The sequence below is a fragment of the Leuciscus leuciscus genome, assembly GCF_965113295.1.
Source record: "Leuciscus leuciscus genome assembly, chromosome: 7".
NCBI lineage: Eukaryota > Metazoa > Chordata > Actinopteri > Cypriniformes > Leuciscidae > Leuciscus > Leuciscus leuciscus.
In genome coordinates, this window is record NC_138731.1 from 1069655 (window position 1) to 1085334 (window position 15680).

The 15680-nt window shown below is 40.3% G+C and overlaps 1 protein-coding gene across 3 annotated transcripts; it reads left to right on the plus strand.

The window, feature by feature from the left end:
- The first annotated feature begins 1457 nt into the window (after nt 1–1457).
- On the plus strand, nt 1458–10742 carry LOC309503869 (GTPase IMAP family member 8-like). Of its 3 annotated transcripts, none has more exons than XM_082176722.1 (5): nt 1458–1570; nt 2475–2565; nt 5506–5562; nt 6060–7421; nt 8562–10742. In XM_082176722.1, the coding sequence occupies exons 2-5, from the start codon at nt 2544–2546 to the stop codon at nt 10493–10495; spliced, it is 3375 nt and encodes a 1124-aa protein (XP_082032848.1). In that variant the 5' UTR covers nt 1458–1570; nt 2475–2543; the 3' UTR covers nt 10496–10742. The 3 variants fall into 3 exon arrangements, with proteins under 3 accessions (XP_082032848.1, XP_082032850.1, XP_082032849.1); XM_082176724.1 differs by having other exon boundaries at nt 1483–1565; nt 2471–2565; XM_082176723.1 differs by having other exon boundaries at nt 1518–1570; nt 2451–2565.
- Nucleotides 10743–15680: the final 4938 nt, after the last annotated feature.

Genomic DNA, 15680 nt, shown 5'->3' on the forward strand with positions numbered 1-15680 from the left:
TAGAAGGAATGGGTGGATATTCCAGAGCAACTTGGCATGTCTGACTGACCATTGGTCATCTGGGTTTGGAGGGGAACAAAAATCAAAACACAACGGCTTGCCACTTGGTTGCAATGTATAGGATGATGCATCAGGGTCCAAAATGCTTTTTTAATAGCTGCCCACTGTAGTGACCACTATGCATGAAAGGGTTAATTAATTATATGTTTTTTTACATTCAAGTTTTAGTATTATAGCCCAAATAATTTGCTGTTTAGCACGAACAATGTCATTTCCACCACAACGTGTCTTTACCACCACAATGAACACCGTGGTGGAAATGACATTTCCCCCCTTTCTCTCTAAAATATCATGCTATGTTAGCCTGCTAATATTAGTTTTAAAGTTAGCATTAAATATACACAAATTACACATTATTAAATTAAATTTATCCAGTTATTTGTACGCCCATGTGAAATATGAGCCGTTTGGAAATGACGACTAATAAACATACTCTCAGTTTTTGTCATATTTACCTGGATTTTTCTTCTATTCATTACCCCCTAAAGAGGTCACCCTTTCACCCAGCCACGTGGTCCACTGTGGAGTTTCTGTTGCTATGGTTACTAAGTATACAAACCTAAAACAATGATCCCAGGATTCTATTTTGTACAGTGTGGTGGAAATGACAGTGAACCCAAGGGACAAGGGTTCTACTTATGAAAAATATAGGAAAATATGAATAAATATTGCAATATATAATATGTATAATTGAATTAGACATTATTTTATCATTTGTACTTGAAATCTACATTATTTAAATATTTAATTTAGAATTAAGCGAGGTTGAAGGTACAAAGTCTGGCTTAGGGACAGAGGGAAAACAGTAAAAACCATGCATATTATATAATAAAAAGAATGATTGAGCGATGATACATTTTTTTATAAGTTCCCCTTGGGGTGAAGTAAGTGTGGCAAAAACAAAAAAGAAGAAATGTTTTTTAGATTTTATTATTTCATCCAGGGACAAGAAAAGTACCATAGTTAAAGAATCACCCATTTATTAATTAACGCCGACAATTTTTTTATCGCACGTTAACGCAGTTTATTATTATTTTGAAAGTCCGTTGCTCACCGGCGTTTAGCGGTGATGCTCTGCCATGTGAATTCCCTCCTGTTGATGTCCTGATAACTATTTAGATTCAGGAAACTCACAAACAGCGAGGATCAGTCTCTCTTCCAATGATTTGTGCTGCACGTCGTTTACAAAAAGATCAAGACAATTCAACTCCGGCAGCGGCCGGGCGTGTGCGCACAACAGCGACAGTTTCACGGGAACGCACTCGCTTGTCGCTGCACCTTGTGCTCGACCACTTCTCCTCACTCTACCAAACGCGAATAGAGTGTCTGGCGCGAGTGATTTCAATGTTAAAGTCAATGCAAGGTCCTGCGGCGCGAATGAGGCGTTAGCGCGGCGCGGTGGACGCGAATTCAATTCACCGTTCACTAGTGTCTGTAACTTCCTGTGCAGAGACACATGTGACGTCACTGATTCCGCACACAGAGGGAATGATAAACCTCGACATGGCAGGTATCACTTTTACTTTATAAACACTGACATTTCTCTCGCATAGTATAATATGTAAATATGATATACAACACACCATGATGATTTCAGTGTGATTATGAGTGTAGTTGTAACTGTATGAGCTGCAGAAGTGGATGCTTTCACTTTCATATTCGTCAGAGAACCAAAAACAACACAAGATTGTGCGTCTAATATTCGGTATATTTTAAGTGAGAATTGTGCAGTTGTATTCAGTGCTTATGTGGTTATTGGTTCAAGGGTAAAGCTTTTATTACTGTTGCATACATTTTTATAAAAAATTGTGCATGCTGCTTTACAGATTTCTCAAACGGCTCTCGAAAGATAAAGTGAAAGTGACGTGAATGCCAAGTGTGGGAACTCATACTCGGAATATCCTCTGTATTTAACCCATCCAAGTTAGTGTACACACATTAGGAGCAGTGAGTACACACACACACACACACACACACACACACACACACACACACACACACACACACACACACACACACACACACACACTGCAAACCATGAACAAACATCCGGATGAGCATTTTTGCTGTGGTGTCCAGGGATCGTTTTGTGATTTTCAGTCATTATATCTTGAGCGAATGAGTGTATAGAGGCTCAGATCCACAGAAACACACCAAAAACAATCATTCAATCATTTATCAATCATTTTTATGTGAGTGATTTATAGAAAAAACATCTTACAAACACAATATATGTATATTAAATATCAGCATATTAAAATAAATCTTTGTGGGCATAGTGTGTGTGGTGACATGATCTCATTAGTGTGTGTTAATGCAGTAAACTCAGTGTATTCTCTGGCAGGAGTGTGTGTGTGGTGACATGATCTCATTAGTGTGTGTTAATGCAGTAAACTCAGTGTATTCTCTGGCAGGACGATGAAGACACACACATCAGGAGTCAGAGAAGATCCTCGACTGAAGACTGAAGAAAGAACATCATCATGTCCAGCAGAATAAGCAGAGGTGAAAGTGTGATCTATCAATCATATTAATAGCTGAATAAACATCCGTTATATCAGTTAGCCCTCTCATTTAAACAGTGGCTTAGATTAGCTGGATATGTGGACGTATGCAGGTTCATGTGCCGTGTACAGTGACTCTTCATATATACGAGCGTCTGCTAAAGGAATAAATGAAGATCATGTGAAGAACATCTAAAGTTCAGTTAGAAAAGGAGAATGTGTAAACATTCAGTGTCAGTCAGTGTCTGTTGGTGATGTTCATATCAGCATCTGTTTCTATAAGTTGTAAGTTATAATGTATTAATTGTGAAAAAATGGCATGGATCACACTGAAGGCTCAGACAGAGTTGGTGTTACTTGAATCATCACGTAAAAGCTCGTCTAACCTTTAGATCTGTTTAGGTCTCACATTTACTGCTATTAAAGAGCATGAAAGAGTGAAAGACAGCAGAAGCTCGTCCTGCCACTGTTAAAGCTGACGGACATTACTCTTTTACCTTACAGTATTTCACCCTTTACATAATCTGGATCTCTAACTCTAATTATGCCTGATTCTGTGGTTTAGGTTTTACCGTGGTAACATCTAGTCAAGTCACCTTGATTTATACAGCCCTTTATACAACACAGAGTGTTTCAAAGCATCTTTACAGAGACAGATATAGTTTTGGCTGTACAGCAGCTGTAGAAGAAAGCTTTTGATTTATTATTTTGCTTTATTATATTTATTATAATCATTAGTTATTAACTGAGCTTACACAAAGGTTTTCGGTATCTGTCACATTGTCAGTCTGTCGTTGGCCTGGTTTACACTGCAGGTCTTGATGCCCAATTCTTATTTGTTGCCTATATCCGATTTTTTGGACCGTCCGTTTACACGTTCTTTCAGCTGTGACCCATATCCGGTTCATGTGTTTACACCTGCCATACTATCTGAAACATCACGCATGCTTAAAGGGTTCTTGCACAGATGGACGAACGCGAAGTATGCTTGATGCTATCTCTGCGATATATGTGAAGTTCGCCAAACATCACCATGATTATGAGGCGGAGGAGGACGAAGAGGGCCATCATCAATGCAGCCTGTGCATGAGCTTCAGTTATTGTGTGTGAGAGAGATCTCAGGACTGGCGGGAGCAGGTTGTGGCTTTTAACGAGGAGCAGTGAGTCTTTAAGGATTTTTAGGAAATTTTAGGATGAGGCAACCTTTGATATGTTGATATGTGTCCACATTCCTCTTCTACACCACGTTCCGTCTCTTTGCAGAAGCGCGTCGGGGTTTCTCTCATCATTAAACCGCGGAGATGTTGCCTAATGCCTCAGAAAACCCGATCTGCCTGTTTACATGACACTCGCATTGGCACATCTCTGATTTATATCTGATTTATTTCCACATATGAATGAGGCCTTAAACCGATCTGGAAATATCCCAATGCATACCTTTTTTTCCTGTTTACACGGTCATAGAACACATCCCATCTGTGTCACATAGGAGCAAAAAATCTGAATTGGGTCACATTTCACTGACAGTGTAAACGAGGCCTATTGTCTGTGTTCTGTCAGTCAGTTCAGTTCTGTCTTTCATCTGTGTGTTTCTATGGTGTTTGATTGATTGCTTGTTCAGTTCAGGTGTGTCTTGTTAATTTCCTCTTCAGTTCTGTATTTAAACCCTGTGTTCTGTCTTGTTCTTGGTCAGTTCTTAACGTTACATGTTTTGGTTGTTCTTGTTCTGAAACTCTCTGAGTTTGTTTTGGTGTAATAAAGCTGCTGCACGCAGATCCTGCTTCCTCCATCTCTGCAACTGATTGTAACAGTATTCTAAAGACAAAGATGAATTAATGAAAAATCTCTTTCAGTAGCTTAGTCAGTATAGGGTCTAACATACATGTTGATGATTTAAAGAGTTTAGACAATTCTTCCTCTTCTATAGCATCAAATGAATGGGATTTTTGCAATGCACTGCCTGATGCGATACTGTAGTAGACGGTTACATAGTTATAATTTTGTCCCTGATATTATCAATCTTATAAGTGAAGAAGTTCATAAAGTCATTACTGCTGTGCTGCTTGGAAACTTCTGGGCTTGAAGCTTTATTTTTCGTAAGTTTAGCCACTGTTTCAAATAAATACCTAGGATTATGTTTATTTTCTTCTAATAGGGTTGAAAAATAAGCAGATCTAGCAGCTTTTAAAGCCTCTCTGTAAGTAATCGAGCTCTCTTTCCATGAAATGCGAAATACCTCTAGTTTTGTTTTCTTCCAGTTGCGCTCCATCTCTCTGGCTGCTCTCTTAAGGGCCCGAGTGTGCTCGTTGTACCACGGCGTTGGACTATTTTCTTTAATCTTCTTTAAGCGCAACGGAGCAACTGTGTCTAAAGTGCTGGAAAAGAAAGAGTTAATAGTTTCTGTTGCAATATCTAGTTCTTCTAAGCTATCCGGGATGCTGAGATGATGAAACTGATCAGGAAGATTATTAATAAAGCAATCTTTAGTGGCAGAAGTGATAGGTTTAACATATTTGAAACACGGAGTCGGCTTTGCAGTCTTGGCTAAATGAAGTTTACACGAGACTAGATAATGATCTGAGATGTCATCGCTCTGCTGCAGAATTTCAACAGCATCAACATTGATTCCATGTGATAATATTAGATCTAGAGTATGATTACGACAATGAGTAGATCCTGACACGTGTTGTCTAACTCCAATAGAGTTAAGAATGTCTTTAAATGCCAATCCCAATGCATCTTTTTCGTTATCTACATGTATATTAAAATCACCAACAATTAGGACTTTATCTGCAGCCAGTACTAACTCTGATATTAAGTCCTGGTGGGCATCATACAGACAACATCTCCTAGAACTAGGGAATCAATACATCAATAAAAGTGACATTTGGAGATATTGTCATATCCAAGAAATAAACTGCAAATGCTTTTGTTTCCTCAGCTGTTGCTGGCGGTTCTTCTCGCAGGAGAGATTGGAGCAGAGAGAGACCACCTAACCGTAAGTGTTGATGAACACCGATTCACCTCGACCAAGAACATGTGATTATTATGGGCTGTTTTTGTCCCAAACCAAGCTGTCCAATTCAGACTTTGAAATCAGCTCCTGCTGATTATGTTATGATTGCATAACAAGCTGAAAGGTTTGTTGTTATTTGTTATTTAAGGTTTGTTAATCTTATACATAAACAGAAAAACCAACACACAGTTTTTCTATATATATATAATAATTTGATGGAATAATATAGTCATATACACATTGTTAAATAAATTAATGACATTTAAAAATAATCTCTCTGATGTCTGGCTGAACACACTCAACATTTTTCTACAGGCGTGGGGTAAGTTGTGCCAAAGCTTACAAAGTATTTTAGCTATGCAAAAGGAAAATGACACAACACCTTAAGTTTGAATTGGTATAAATAAAAAATGACTCATCAAAAGAATGTTGTCACTATGATTTTTTTTTCAAATGCTTTTACATTTTTGAAATTTCAGTTTCAAGAGAAAACACAGATGATCTGAGGATTGTGCTGTTGGGAAGAACTGGAGTTGGGAAAAGTTCAGCAGGAAACACAATCTTAGGAAGAGACGCGTTTACAGCAAAAACATCTGAAGAGTCAGTTACTAAAGAGTGTCAGAGCGAAACATCTAAACTCAACGGCCGAGACGTCACTGTGATCGACACTCCAGGACTGACTGATTCTGAACCCATGACTGATGAGGAGATCAGCAGCTGCGTCTCCATGATCCTGCCCGGACCGCACGCCTTCATCTTTGTGCTCAATGTAAGACATCGGTTCACCCGAGAAGAAGCAACAGCAGTGAAGATCATCCAGGAGATGTTCGGGGAGAAATCTTTAATGTTCACCATGGTGCTCTTCACCGGAGGAGATTATCTGGATCACATGACTATTGAGCAGTATCTGGGAAGTATACCTCCTCTGACGGAGCTGACGGACGCGTGTGGAAACAGATACCACGTGTTCAACAATAAAGAGACTCGAGACCGAACACAAGTGTGGGATCTTCTGGAGAAGATAGACGACATGCTGGAGGCAAACGGAGGGAGTTTCTACCAAATGTCCAGACAGATGGACAGAGGAGGACTGGAACGACAGATGGAGATCCTGATGGACAGAGTCAGAGAAAGAGAAGAAAAGATCAAGAAACTAGAGGAAGAGAAAGAGAGTATGGACGAAGAACAACAAGAGACGCAAGAAGAGACATTTATAAAAGAAATTGAGCAACTGAAGCAAGAAAAAGAGAAACTGCAGATCAAATATGATACAGAGATAGACAGACTGATGATCAGAGTAGAGGATGAGAGGAAGAGGAGAGAAGAAGAGTTTAATGAGAATGAAGAACGACATAAAAAAGAAATTAAAGAGAAAGAAGACAGAGAGGAAAGGATTTGTGATGAGATGAAGAGAGAGCGAGAGGAGTGGGAGAAACAGAGACTAGTGGAAAACATGAGAAGAGAAGAAGAGGATGAGAAAAGAGAGAAAGAACAGAGAGACTGGGATGAATTTAAAGAGAGACTAAAAGAAGAGAGAGAGAGAATGGAAAGAGAGAAAGAAGAGCTTCAGTCTAAATATAAAGAAGAAGAAAACAAGATGAAGATCCTGATGGAGGAACTGATCAGAGAAAGAGAAGAACTGATGAAGAGACATGAGGAAGAGAGGAAGAGAGAACGAGAGAGATTCAAACACATCATGGAGGAAGAGAGAGAGAGAGAACGAGAGGAATGGGAGAAACAGAATCTGGAGGGAAAGATGAGAAGAGAAGAAGAGAAACAAAAACATGAGCAACTCAAACGTATTAATAGACAACGAACTCCAGTAACTGGACGCACAAAGAGTAAGTGGAGATTCTAATATTTGAAGGTATTTGGTTTCCAGTATTTTTAGATAATTCCACTAAAAATGAGAGCATTCACAATCGTCAGCTCTCACTGGTCTGAGAACATGAACGCCGTCACGGAGTCATTCCCTGTCCCAACACTCCAGCTTTCACAGGCTGACCCTGCTCAACGACAGCCGACAGTACACTACAGTGTGTGTGAGGACAGTGTGTGTGAGGACAGTGTGTGTGAGGACAGTGTGTGTGAGGACAGTGTGTGTGACGTCAGTGTGTGTGAGGACAGTGTGTGTGAGGACAGTGTGTGTGAGGACAGCTTCTTCATCAGGCTGACCCTGCTCAACGACAGCCGACAGTACACTGCAGTGTGTGTGTGACGTCAGTGTGTGTGTGAGGACAGTGTGTGTGACGTCAGTGTGTGTGAGGACAGTGTGTGTGACGTCAGTGTGTGTGAGGACAGTGTGTGTGACGTCAGCTTCTTCATCAGGCTGACCCTGCTCAACGACAGCCGACAGTACACTACAGTGTGTGTGTGACGTCAGTGTTTGTGACGTCTGCTTCTTCATCAGAATAGTACGCTCATAGCCTGAAACAAAAAAAATGTTTTTCCAAAATCTGGCATAAATGTTTTGGGGTTGTTCAGGTGATCATAGTCATGTGAAATGGCTCTATATTATCTGGAGCTCGCATCTGCAAAAGCGTCTCAACAGATTGTAAAATAGGCACTATGATTATATATGAGTCACATATTTGATGTCTAAATAACTACATTCTTGCCTAAAAAACTCTTAAAACTACATTCCGTGACAAAACAACGGTAGAATTTGTAAAATGATGGTGTTTGCTCGTCCGCCATGACTCTCGCCGAGAGAATGCTGAAAGCGGAGAGATACAAACGGTGAAACGGTTCCGTGGAGATACTAGAGGAATATCACATGACTAGGAAAGGCTCTCAGCCAATCAGAATCGAGAGCCAGAACTGTTGTATATATGTAAACAGAAAACAATGCATGACTCTGACTGGCATCTAAACAAAAATGTCTGAATCCATTCGGTATTGATATAGATATAGGTTGAAAAACACCATGTTTAAACCTGTGTGATTAAAATACATATCAAATCTTCCAACATGATTTTCAGGAGCTGAAGGGGAAGCGGATGACCTGGAGCCATTGAGGATTGTGCTGGTCGGGAGGACAGGAAGTGGAAAGAGTGCAACAGGAAACAGTATTCTGGGAAGAGATGAGTTTGTGAGTCGGCCGAGCATGAGCTCAGTGACGACTGACTGTCAGAAGGAAACTTCTGGAGCCGATGGTCGATCAGTGGCTGTTGTTGATACTCCAGGTCTCTTCGACAGGACGTTGCCAACTGATCAAGTGATAGAAAACTTACTGAAATGTGTTTCACTGTCAGCGCCTGGACCTCATGTGTTCGTCATTGTGCTGCGTTTGGGAAGGTTTAATAGAGAGGAGATGGACATTGTGGATCTGATCAGGAGGATCTTTGGTCCAAAAACTGCTCAGTTCAGCATCGTTCTGTTCACTGGAGGAGATGAACTCGGGAAGGACTCTGTAGAAGAGTATGTGGAGAGAAGTAACAATGCTGAACTCAAGAAACTGATCCGAGATTGTGGAGACAGGGTCCTGGCGTTCAATAACAGAGAGAAACGAGACCGAACTCAAGTGATTCAGCTGTTAGACATGATAGAAGAGCTGAAACACTCGAACGAGGGTCGATGCTTCACTAACAGCATGTTTGAGGACGCAGAGATGTCCATTAGAAAGAGAACCAAGGAGATACTGAATGAGAAGGAGAGAGAAATGAAGACTCAACATGAGGCATTAAATGCCAAATATGAGATGGAAATGAATAACATGATGAAGAGACTTGAGGAAGAGAAACGAAGAGCAGATGAGGAGAGAATGAAAACGCAGAATCGACTGAGAGAAAAAGAGGAAAAACTCAGAAAAGAGTTTGAAGAAAAAGAGAAAAGAGAACAAATGGAACAAGAGATTGAAAACCAGAAACGAACAGAAGAGGAAAACCAGAAAAGAGTTGAATATCTTAAGAAAATAGAAGAGTTTAAGAGAGAGATTGAAAATCAGAGATTACAGTATGAAAAACAGCAAAAAGAAAGAGAAGAAGAAGATAGAAAAAGACAAGAGAAATACAGACAAGATCTAGAAAAGATGATAAATGAGCACAAGCGTATTATAGCAGAATTACAGATAAAACATGAAGAGGAAATCAAGAGGAGAGATTTGGTGGAGAAAAGGAGGAATGAGGAAGAAGAGGAGGAGAGACAGAGATGGAAAATGAAAATAAAAGAGGCTGAAAATGACAGAAAAGAGATTCGAGAGGAAATGAAACGACAGCAGAGAGAGTGGGAGGATGAGAAGAAACGACAGACGAGAGAACGAGAGGAAGAAGAAGAAAAGAGAAAGGAGAAACATGAGGAACAGCTGAGAGAAAAACAAGAAGAACTGGATCAAATGAGAAAGAGATTTGAAAGAGAGAGAGAAGAAGAAAGACAGAAGAGAGACGATGACAGACAGAAACAGAGAAGAGAGAGAGAAGAGAAAGAGAGAGAATATGAGGAGAAGATACATGAGATGAAAACACATTATGAACGACTGGAACGAGAGTGGGAGAGAAGAAAACCAGCAGATCATGAGAGACGAGAGGAAGAGAGAAAGAGATGGATGAAAATGATTAAAGATGTGAAACGAGAACAAGAAGAGGATGTCAAGAGAAGAGAGAAAGAGGAGAAGGAGAGAAAAGAAAGAGAAGAGAAAGAGCGAGATGAAATGAAGAGGAGACATGAAGAGGAAATAGAAGAGCTGAAGAAGAAGCATGAAGATGAAGCCAGAGAGCAAGCAGAACGGACAGATTTCAGAGAGAGAGAAGAGCCGCACGTCCAGGAGATCCAGCAGATGCTGGAGGAACGTCAGAGACAACATGAGCTACTGGAAGAACTCTACAGAAACCTGCGAGAGCAGAGAGAAGAAGAGATAAAAGAGCTACTTCAAGAGATGGAGAAACTGAAGAACAAACCCAGCTGTGCCATTCTGTGATTAACATGAGTGTCAAATGACAGAATTAATGCTCATGTATGTTCTAGTTATTAACCTGAAGCTATTCCTTTCATTTGATTAATAGATGTTATTTGATTAGAACTATCTTGAACAACAACATTCTAAACCATTGGGTAATGACATTTCCATATTGAATACTTCTATAGCAGTGTTTGACCTCAAATGCTTTTATCTATTCTGTTTCTATTCTTTTTATCAAGAGAAAATAAAACATTTCTGACTTTTATTTTTAAGTTTCCTGTCATGCATGTCTGTATATCAGTATTGTTAATGGGTCTAGACTCAGTGTTATCGGGTTTGTTGTCAGTCAGGTTTCTCCACTGTCTTCTCTCTGAATGGTCTATGAGAACTTCACATTTAGAGTTCCCTTTCATGGTCACTACGAGTTACGTCAGTGACGACGAATTGGGTTTCGCATAGAAAGCCTATCACCTTCGAGATTTAGAAAACGAGCCAATGGCAATGGAAATGCCTTGGGTCTGCGGATTTTGCATGCGTAACTCCGCCCCACCTCGTGGGTATATACGGAAGTACGCTGGCATAGCGCAGTATGTTTTCGCTTCGGAGCCAAGAGCATCTCTTCACTCCACAAGCCATTCCTGAGTTTTCACCTCTTTTCTCTCATCACCTCTTCGAGACGAGCGACTCTCCGGTGTTTCAGCGAGTTCACATCGCCTGCTGATCTGTGCAGTGATCTGCCAGTGAGTGTTGTAACGACACTGACAGGGGATCCGGCCAGATGTTCTGAATTAGCGAATCCTGATTTGCAAACACAGCTCGTTTCTTATTGAGTAAACAAAGAGCATTCTGTTTACGACCCCCTTGGGGCATGTTGACCAGCGGGGGCGCCGCTCTGGCTGGGGTCTCCCGTGGCGCATGACACATTTATAAAAGCCGAGCGTTGTCGAGCAAATGATCGACCTAGTCCCCTGATTCAAATCTCGCCACCACACACAGACACACAGAGCATTCCATACACAAACACACGTCCTTTGTATGTAACTCAGACTTGTATCTGACCTTCCTGTATGCATGCATGTTTGATTAGTGTTGTTTTGATCATATAGTTATGATCTTCTAATGTTTGACTCTGAAATGTATTTTTGAAGAATGTTTCTCCCAGTGGAATCGCATCCCGTAACCCGATCTTCATGCCAGGTCATAAAGTTTATGACCACCAAGCTTCAGCAGCTCATCCAGTTCCTCTGCAAGAGAGATATGGGGAGCGCAACGCGACCGACATTCCAACAACACATACACGAACTTTGAACATTTAAACTTAGAATATAAGCATGCCATATTTCATATACCCCTGTGTGTTTCCCAGTTTATATTCACTTCGTGTATGACGTTTGTTTGAAGGAACGAACTTTTAAAAGCTTATAATATGCATTTGATTGTAACTTTATATTCCTACTACTTTTACCTGCCATTCTTGGTATCTGTTTAACCGTCTTGTTTTGACTGAACCACTCATACATAGGAAATTACAGTAAAATGTATTGTTCTGTGTGTACAATCTTTCTGGGTAGAAATGACGAAATTTTATACCATCATAAACTATGCAAATAAGTTCTCCTGACAGGACAAAGAATAATTTTTCCCGCTTCAGATCGTTGGACGTTCATTGGTTGTCCGCGCAACCAAAGGCGTTAACCCATCTTTCCATAAAAGATCGATCCATGAAGACACACGGTGCACTTCGTCTGAGAGAATTTCTGGTTCCATGGCTCCTTAGGGAGCTCGTTTCCGTTTTCTTTTCTTTACTAAGTTTTCTTTTCATATTCGCCTCTCCCTCCACGAGGGAGATGAACTCTGAATTATTTCTTTGGTAACTTCACGTTCGGTGAACCTTTAAATCTTCCCGCGAGTCTGCTCATCCCGGAAGACACGATCGAGACAACACGCCCAGCTCCGAAAGAACGACACGCGCTTTCTTTGCTCAGCAAATACAAAGAGAACCATATGAAAGTATTGATTATTGATTTGATTGATGTGATTTCTTGTTGTCTCTTTGCTTTCACTTTCGCTCGCTCATCCTCTCTATCTTTCTCTCATTTTCTCTTCCTCTCTCATCCTCTTTTAATTCGTGTTTGTTTGATAAGGTTTCCGTGTGTTTGTTTCTGTTGTAAATACATGTATTTACTCTGTGTAAATGTAGAATTCTGTATACGTAGTTTCATTTAATTAAAACCATTATATTCTTGATTGCTTCTGTCTAAAATGCTCACATTACGAAGTCAATGAAATGTTGATCCAAGCTACAAAAGCTTTACATTGTGTTACTATTCGTAACCTATATTTTATAAGAACAGGAAAGTGATTTTCAGTGGCCAGAAAATATAGCTTTCTTCGAATTATAAGAAAGAGATCATTTTTGTTGAGAAATTGATGGGTTAATCTTACGGCCGTTTGCTGGACAAACAAATTGTTTGATAGCTACATTAATGTCCATTAAAAATTATTCTGATAATTGATCTGAGGAATGGACTGTTGATATATTAGTGATTAAATCATAATTGATTATGATGGGTCACTAATGTATACAATTGATCTAATTTTCGGTTTCAATAATTTAATGTAACTGTAATATGCGATATATATTAATCATATTCCTGATTAATTATTAAAATTCCCTATATATCATTTGAGCTAATGTTAATGTACTACCCAGCGCGGTTACAGTGTGTTCTCCCTGTGCGCTTCAACATCTGCAGAGTTTTCCTCTCACAAAAAGAGCTTGCGCGCGACACGTCTTTTTAAAGATGCCTCACCCGTACACTTCTGGTTGCGGTCGATCAGTTTCTGACTCTGATGGGCACAATCGCTGTCGTGCGTGTTTGGGCGTTGATCACGCTAGGGCAGCGTTTGTGGATGAGTCATGTTCTCACTGCGGGAGTCATATATATATATATTGTTAAGTGAATATGCAATTTATTCTGTTATAATTAAATGCCTCATATGTATAGGCTTATATATGATATTAACCACAATTGTAACTTTGTAAGTAAGAGTGTTGTGTAAGAAAAACACTGCAACTTGTTTTATAAAGGTTTTTATTATGATAATGCATGAAAGAAATGATTATACTGTATTCGATGTTTAAGCATTTAATCAAATGAAAGAATAACCTATAGTAGGTAGAAATAACACCAGGTAGTAAAAAGTATGAATCTTAGCGAAGTAGAAATGGAAGTATTACCTGTTCCTTTACAGACTAAGCGTAGAAGACGACAAAGGATCCAAGCCAGGAGGAGAACAAAGGAGAGCAAGGCTTTTTATAAGAAGGTCTTGGAAGGACTGAAAGAGTTAACAATAGATCAAGATTTTGGATTGGATAAATTGTCTATAAGTGATTGAATATGTGATAAGGGGGTGTGATATGACGTATAAAAAGTACAGTGTAATATGTCAACGTCAGAAGCTGTAATACCCTGACCGCCTATCCTCAGTTCAGTTGTCCTAGCCTGACACCTGCAGTTGAAGCTTGTGAACTGCTCATTTTATGCTTTGTTTTATTTTATTTTATTATTTAGTATGTAAACTAATTAATTTTGAAATAATAAAATTAATTATAATCAATACAAAAAGAACCAGCCTGCCGTGAGTCTCTACTGTATAAAGAATTGAGCTGAACTAAACCACGGAGCAGTCTTTCGAATGAATTGTAAGTATGGACATTTATATACTTACTGTTTAGAACTAATTCGACTTACTTTACCTAACCTGAGAATAAACAAAATAAGGTAGAAGGTGTTTAAAAGTACGCACCATAAAACAATATATACATTGTGCGCAATCTGTTACAGCCACTGGAGCCTCATCTATAGGACATGAGCTGAACACCTCTGAGTTAAACTGACCCTGGATCACGAGCTGAACACCTGTGAGTTAAACTGACCCTGGATCATGAGCTGAACACCTCTGAGTTAAACTGACCCTGGATCATGAGCTGAACACCTGTGAGTTAAACTGACCCTGGATCATGAGCTGAACACCTGTGAGTTAAACTGACCCTGGATCATGAGCTGAACACCTGTGAGTTAAACTGACCCTGGATCATGAGCTGAACACCTCTGAGTTAAACTGACCCTGGATCATGAGCTGAACACCTGTGAGTTAAACTGACCCTGGATCATGAGCTGAACACCTGTGAGTTAAACTGACCCTGGATCACGAGCTGAACACCTGTGAGTTAAACTGACCCTGGATCATGAGCTGAACACATGTGAGTTAAACTGACCCTGGATCATGAGCTGAACACCTGTGAGTTAAACTGACCCTGGATCATGAGCTGAACACCTCTGAGTTAAACTGACCCTGGATCATGAGCTGAACACCTGTGAGTTAAACTGACCCTGGATCATGAGCTGAACACCTGTGAGTTAAACTGCCCCTGGATCATAAGCTGAACACCTCTGAGTTAAACTGACCCTGGATCACGAGCTGAACACCTGTGAGTTAAACTGACCCTGGATCATGAGCTGAACACCTTTGAGTTAAACTGACCCTGGATCACGAACTGACCCTGGATCATGAGCTGAACACCTGTGAGTTAAACTGACCCTGGATCATGAGCTGAACACCTTTGAGTTAAACTGACCCTGGATCATGAGCTGAACACCTCTGAGTTAAACTGACCCTGGATCATGAGCTGAACACCTGTGAGTTAAACTGCCCCTGGATCATAAGCTGAACACCTCTGAGTTAAACTGACCCTGGATCATGAGCTGAACACCTCTGAGTTAAACTGACCCTGGATCACGAGCTGAACACCTCTGAGTTAAACTGACCCTGGATCACGAGCTGAACACCTCTGAGTTAAACTGACCCTGGATCATAAGCTGAACACCTGTGAGTTAAACTGCCCCTGGATCATGAGCTGAACACCTCTGAGTTAAACTGACCCTGGATCATAAGCTGAACACCTGTGAGTTAAACTGACCCTGGATCATGAGCTGAACACCTGTGAGTTAAACTGACCCTGGATCATGAGCTGAACACCTGTGAGTTAAACTGACCCTGGATCACGAGCTGAACACCTCTGAGTTAAACTGACCCTGGATCACGAACTGACCCTGGATCATGAGCTGAACACCTGTGAGTTAAACTGACCCTGGATCATGAGCTGAACACCTGTGAGTTAAACTGACCCTGGATCACG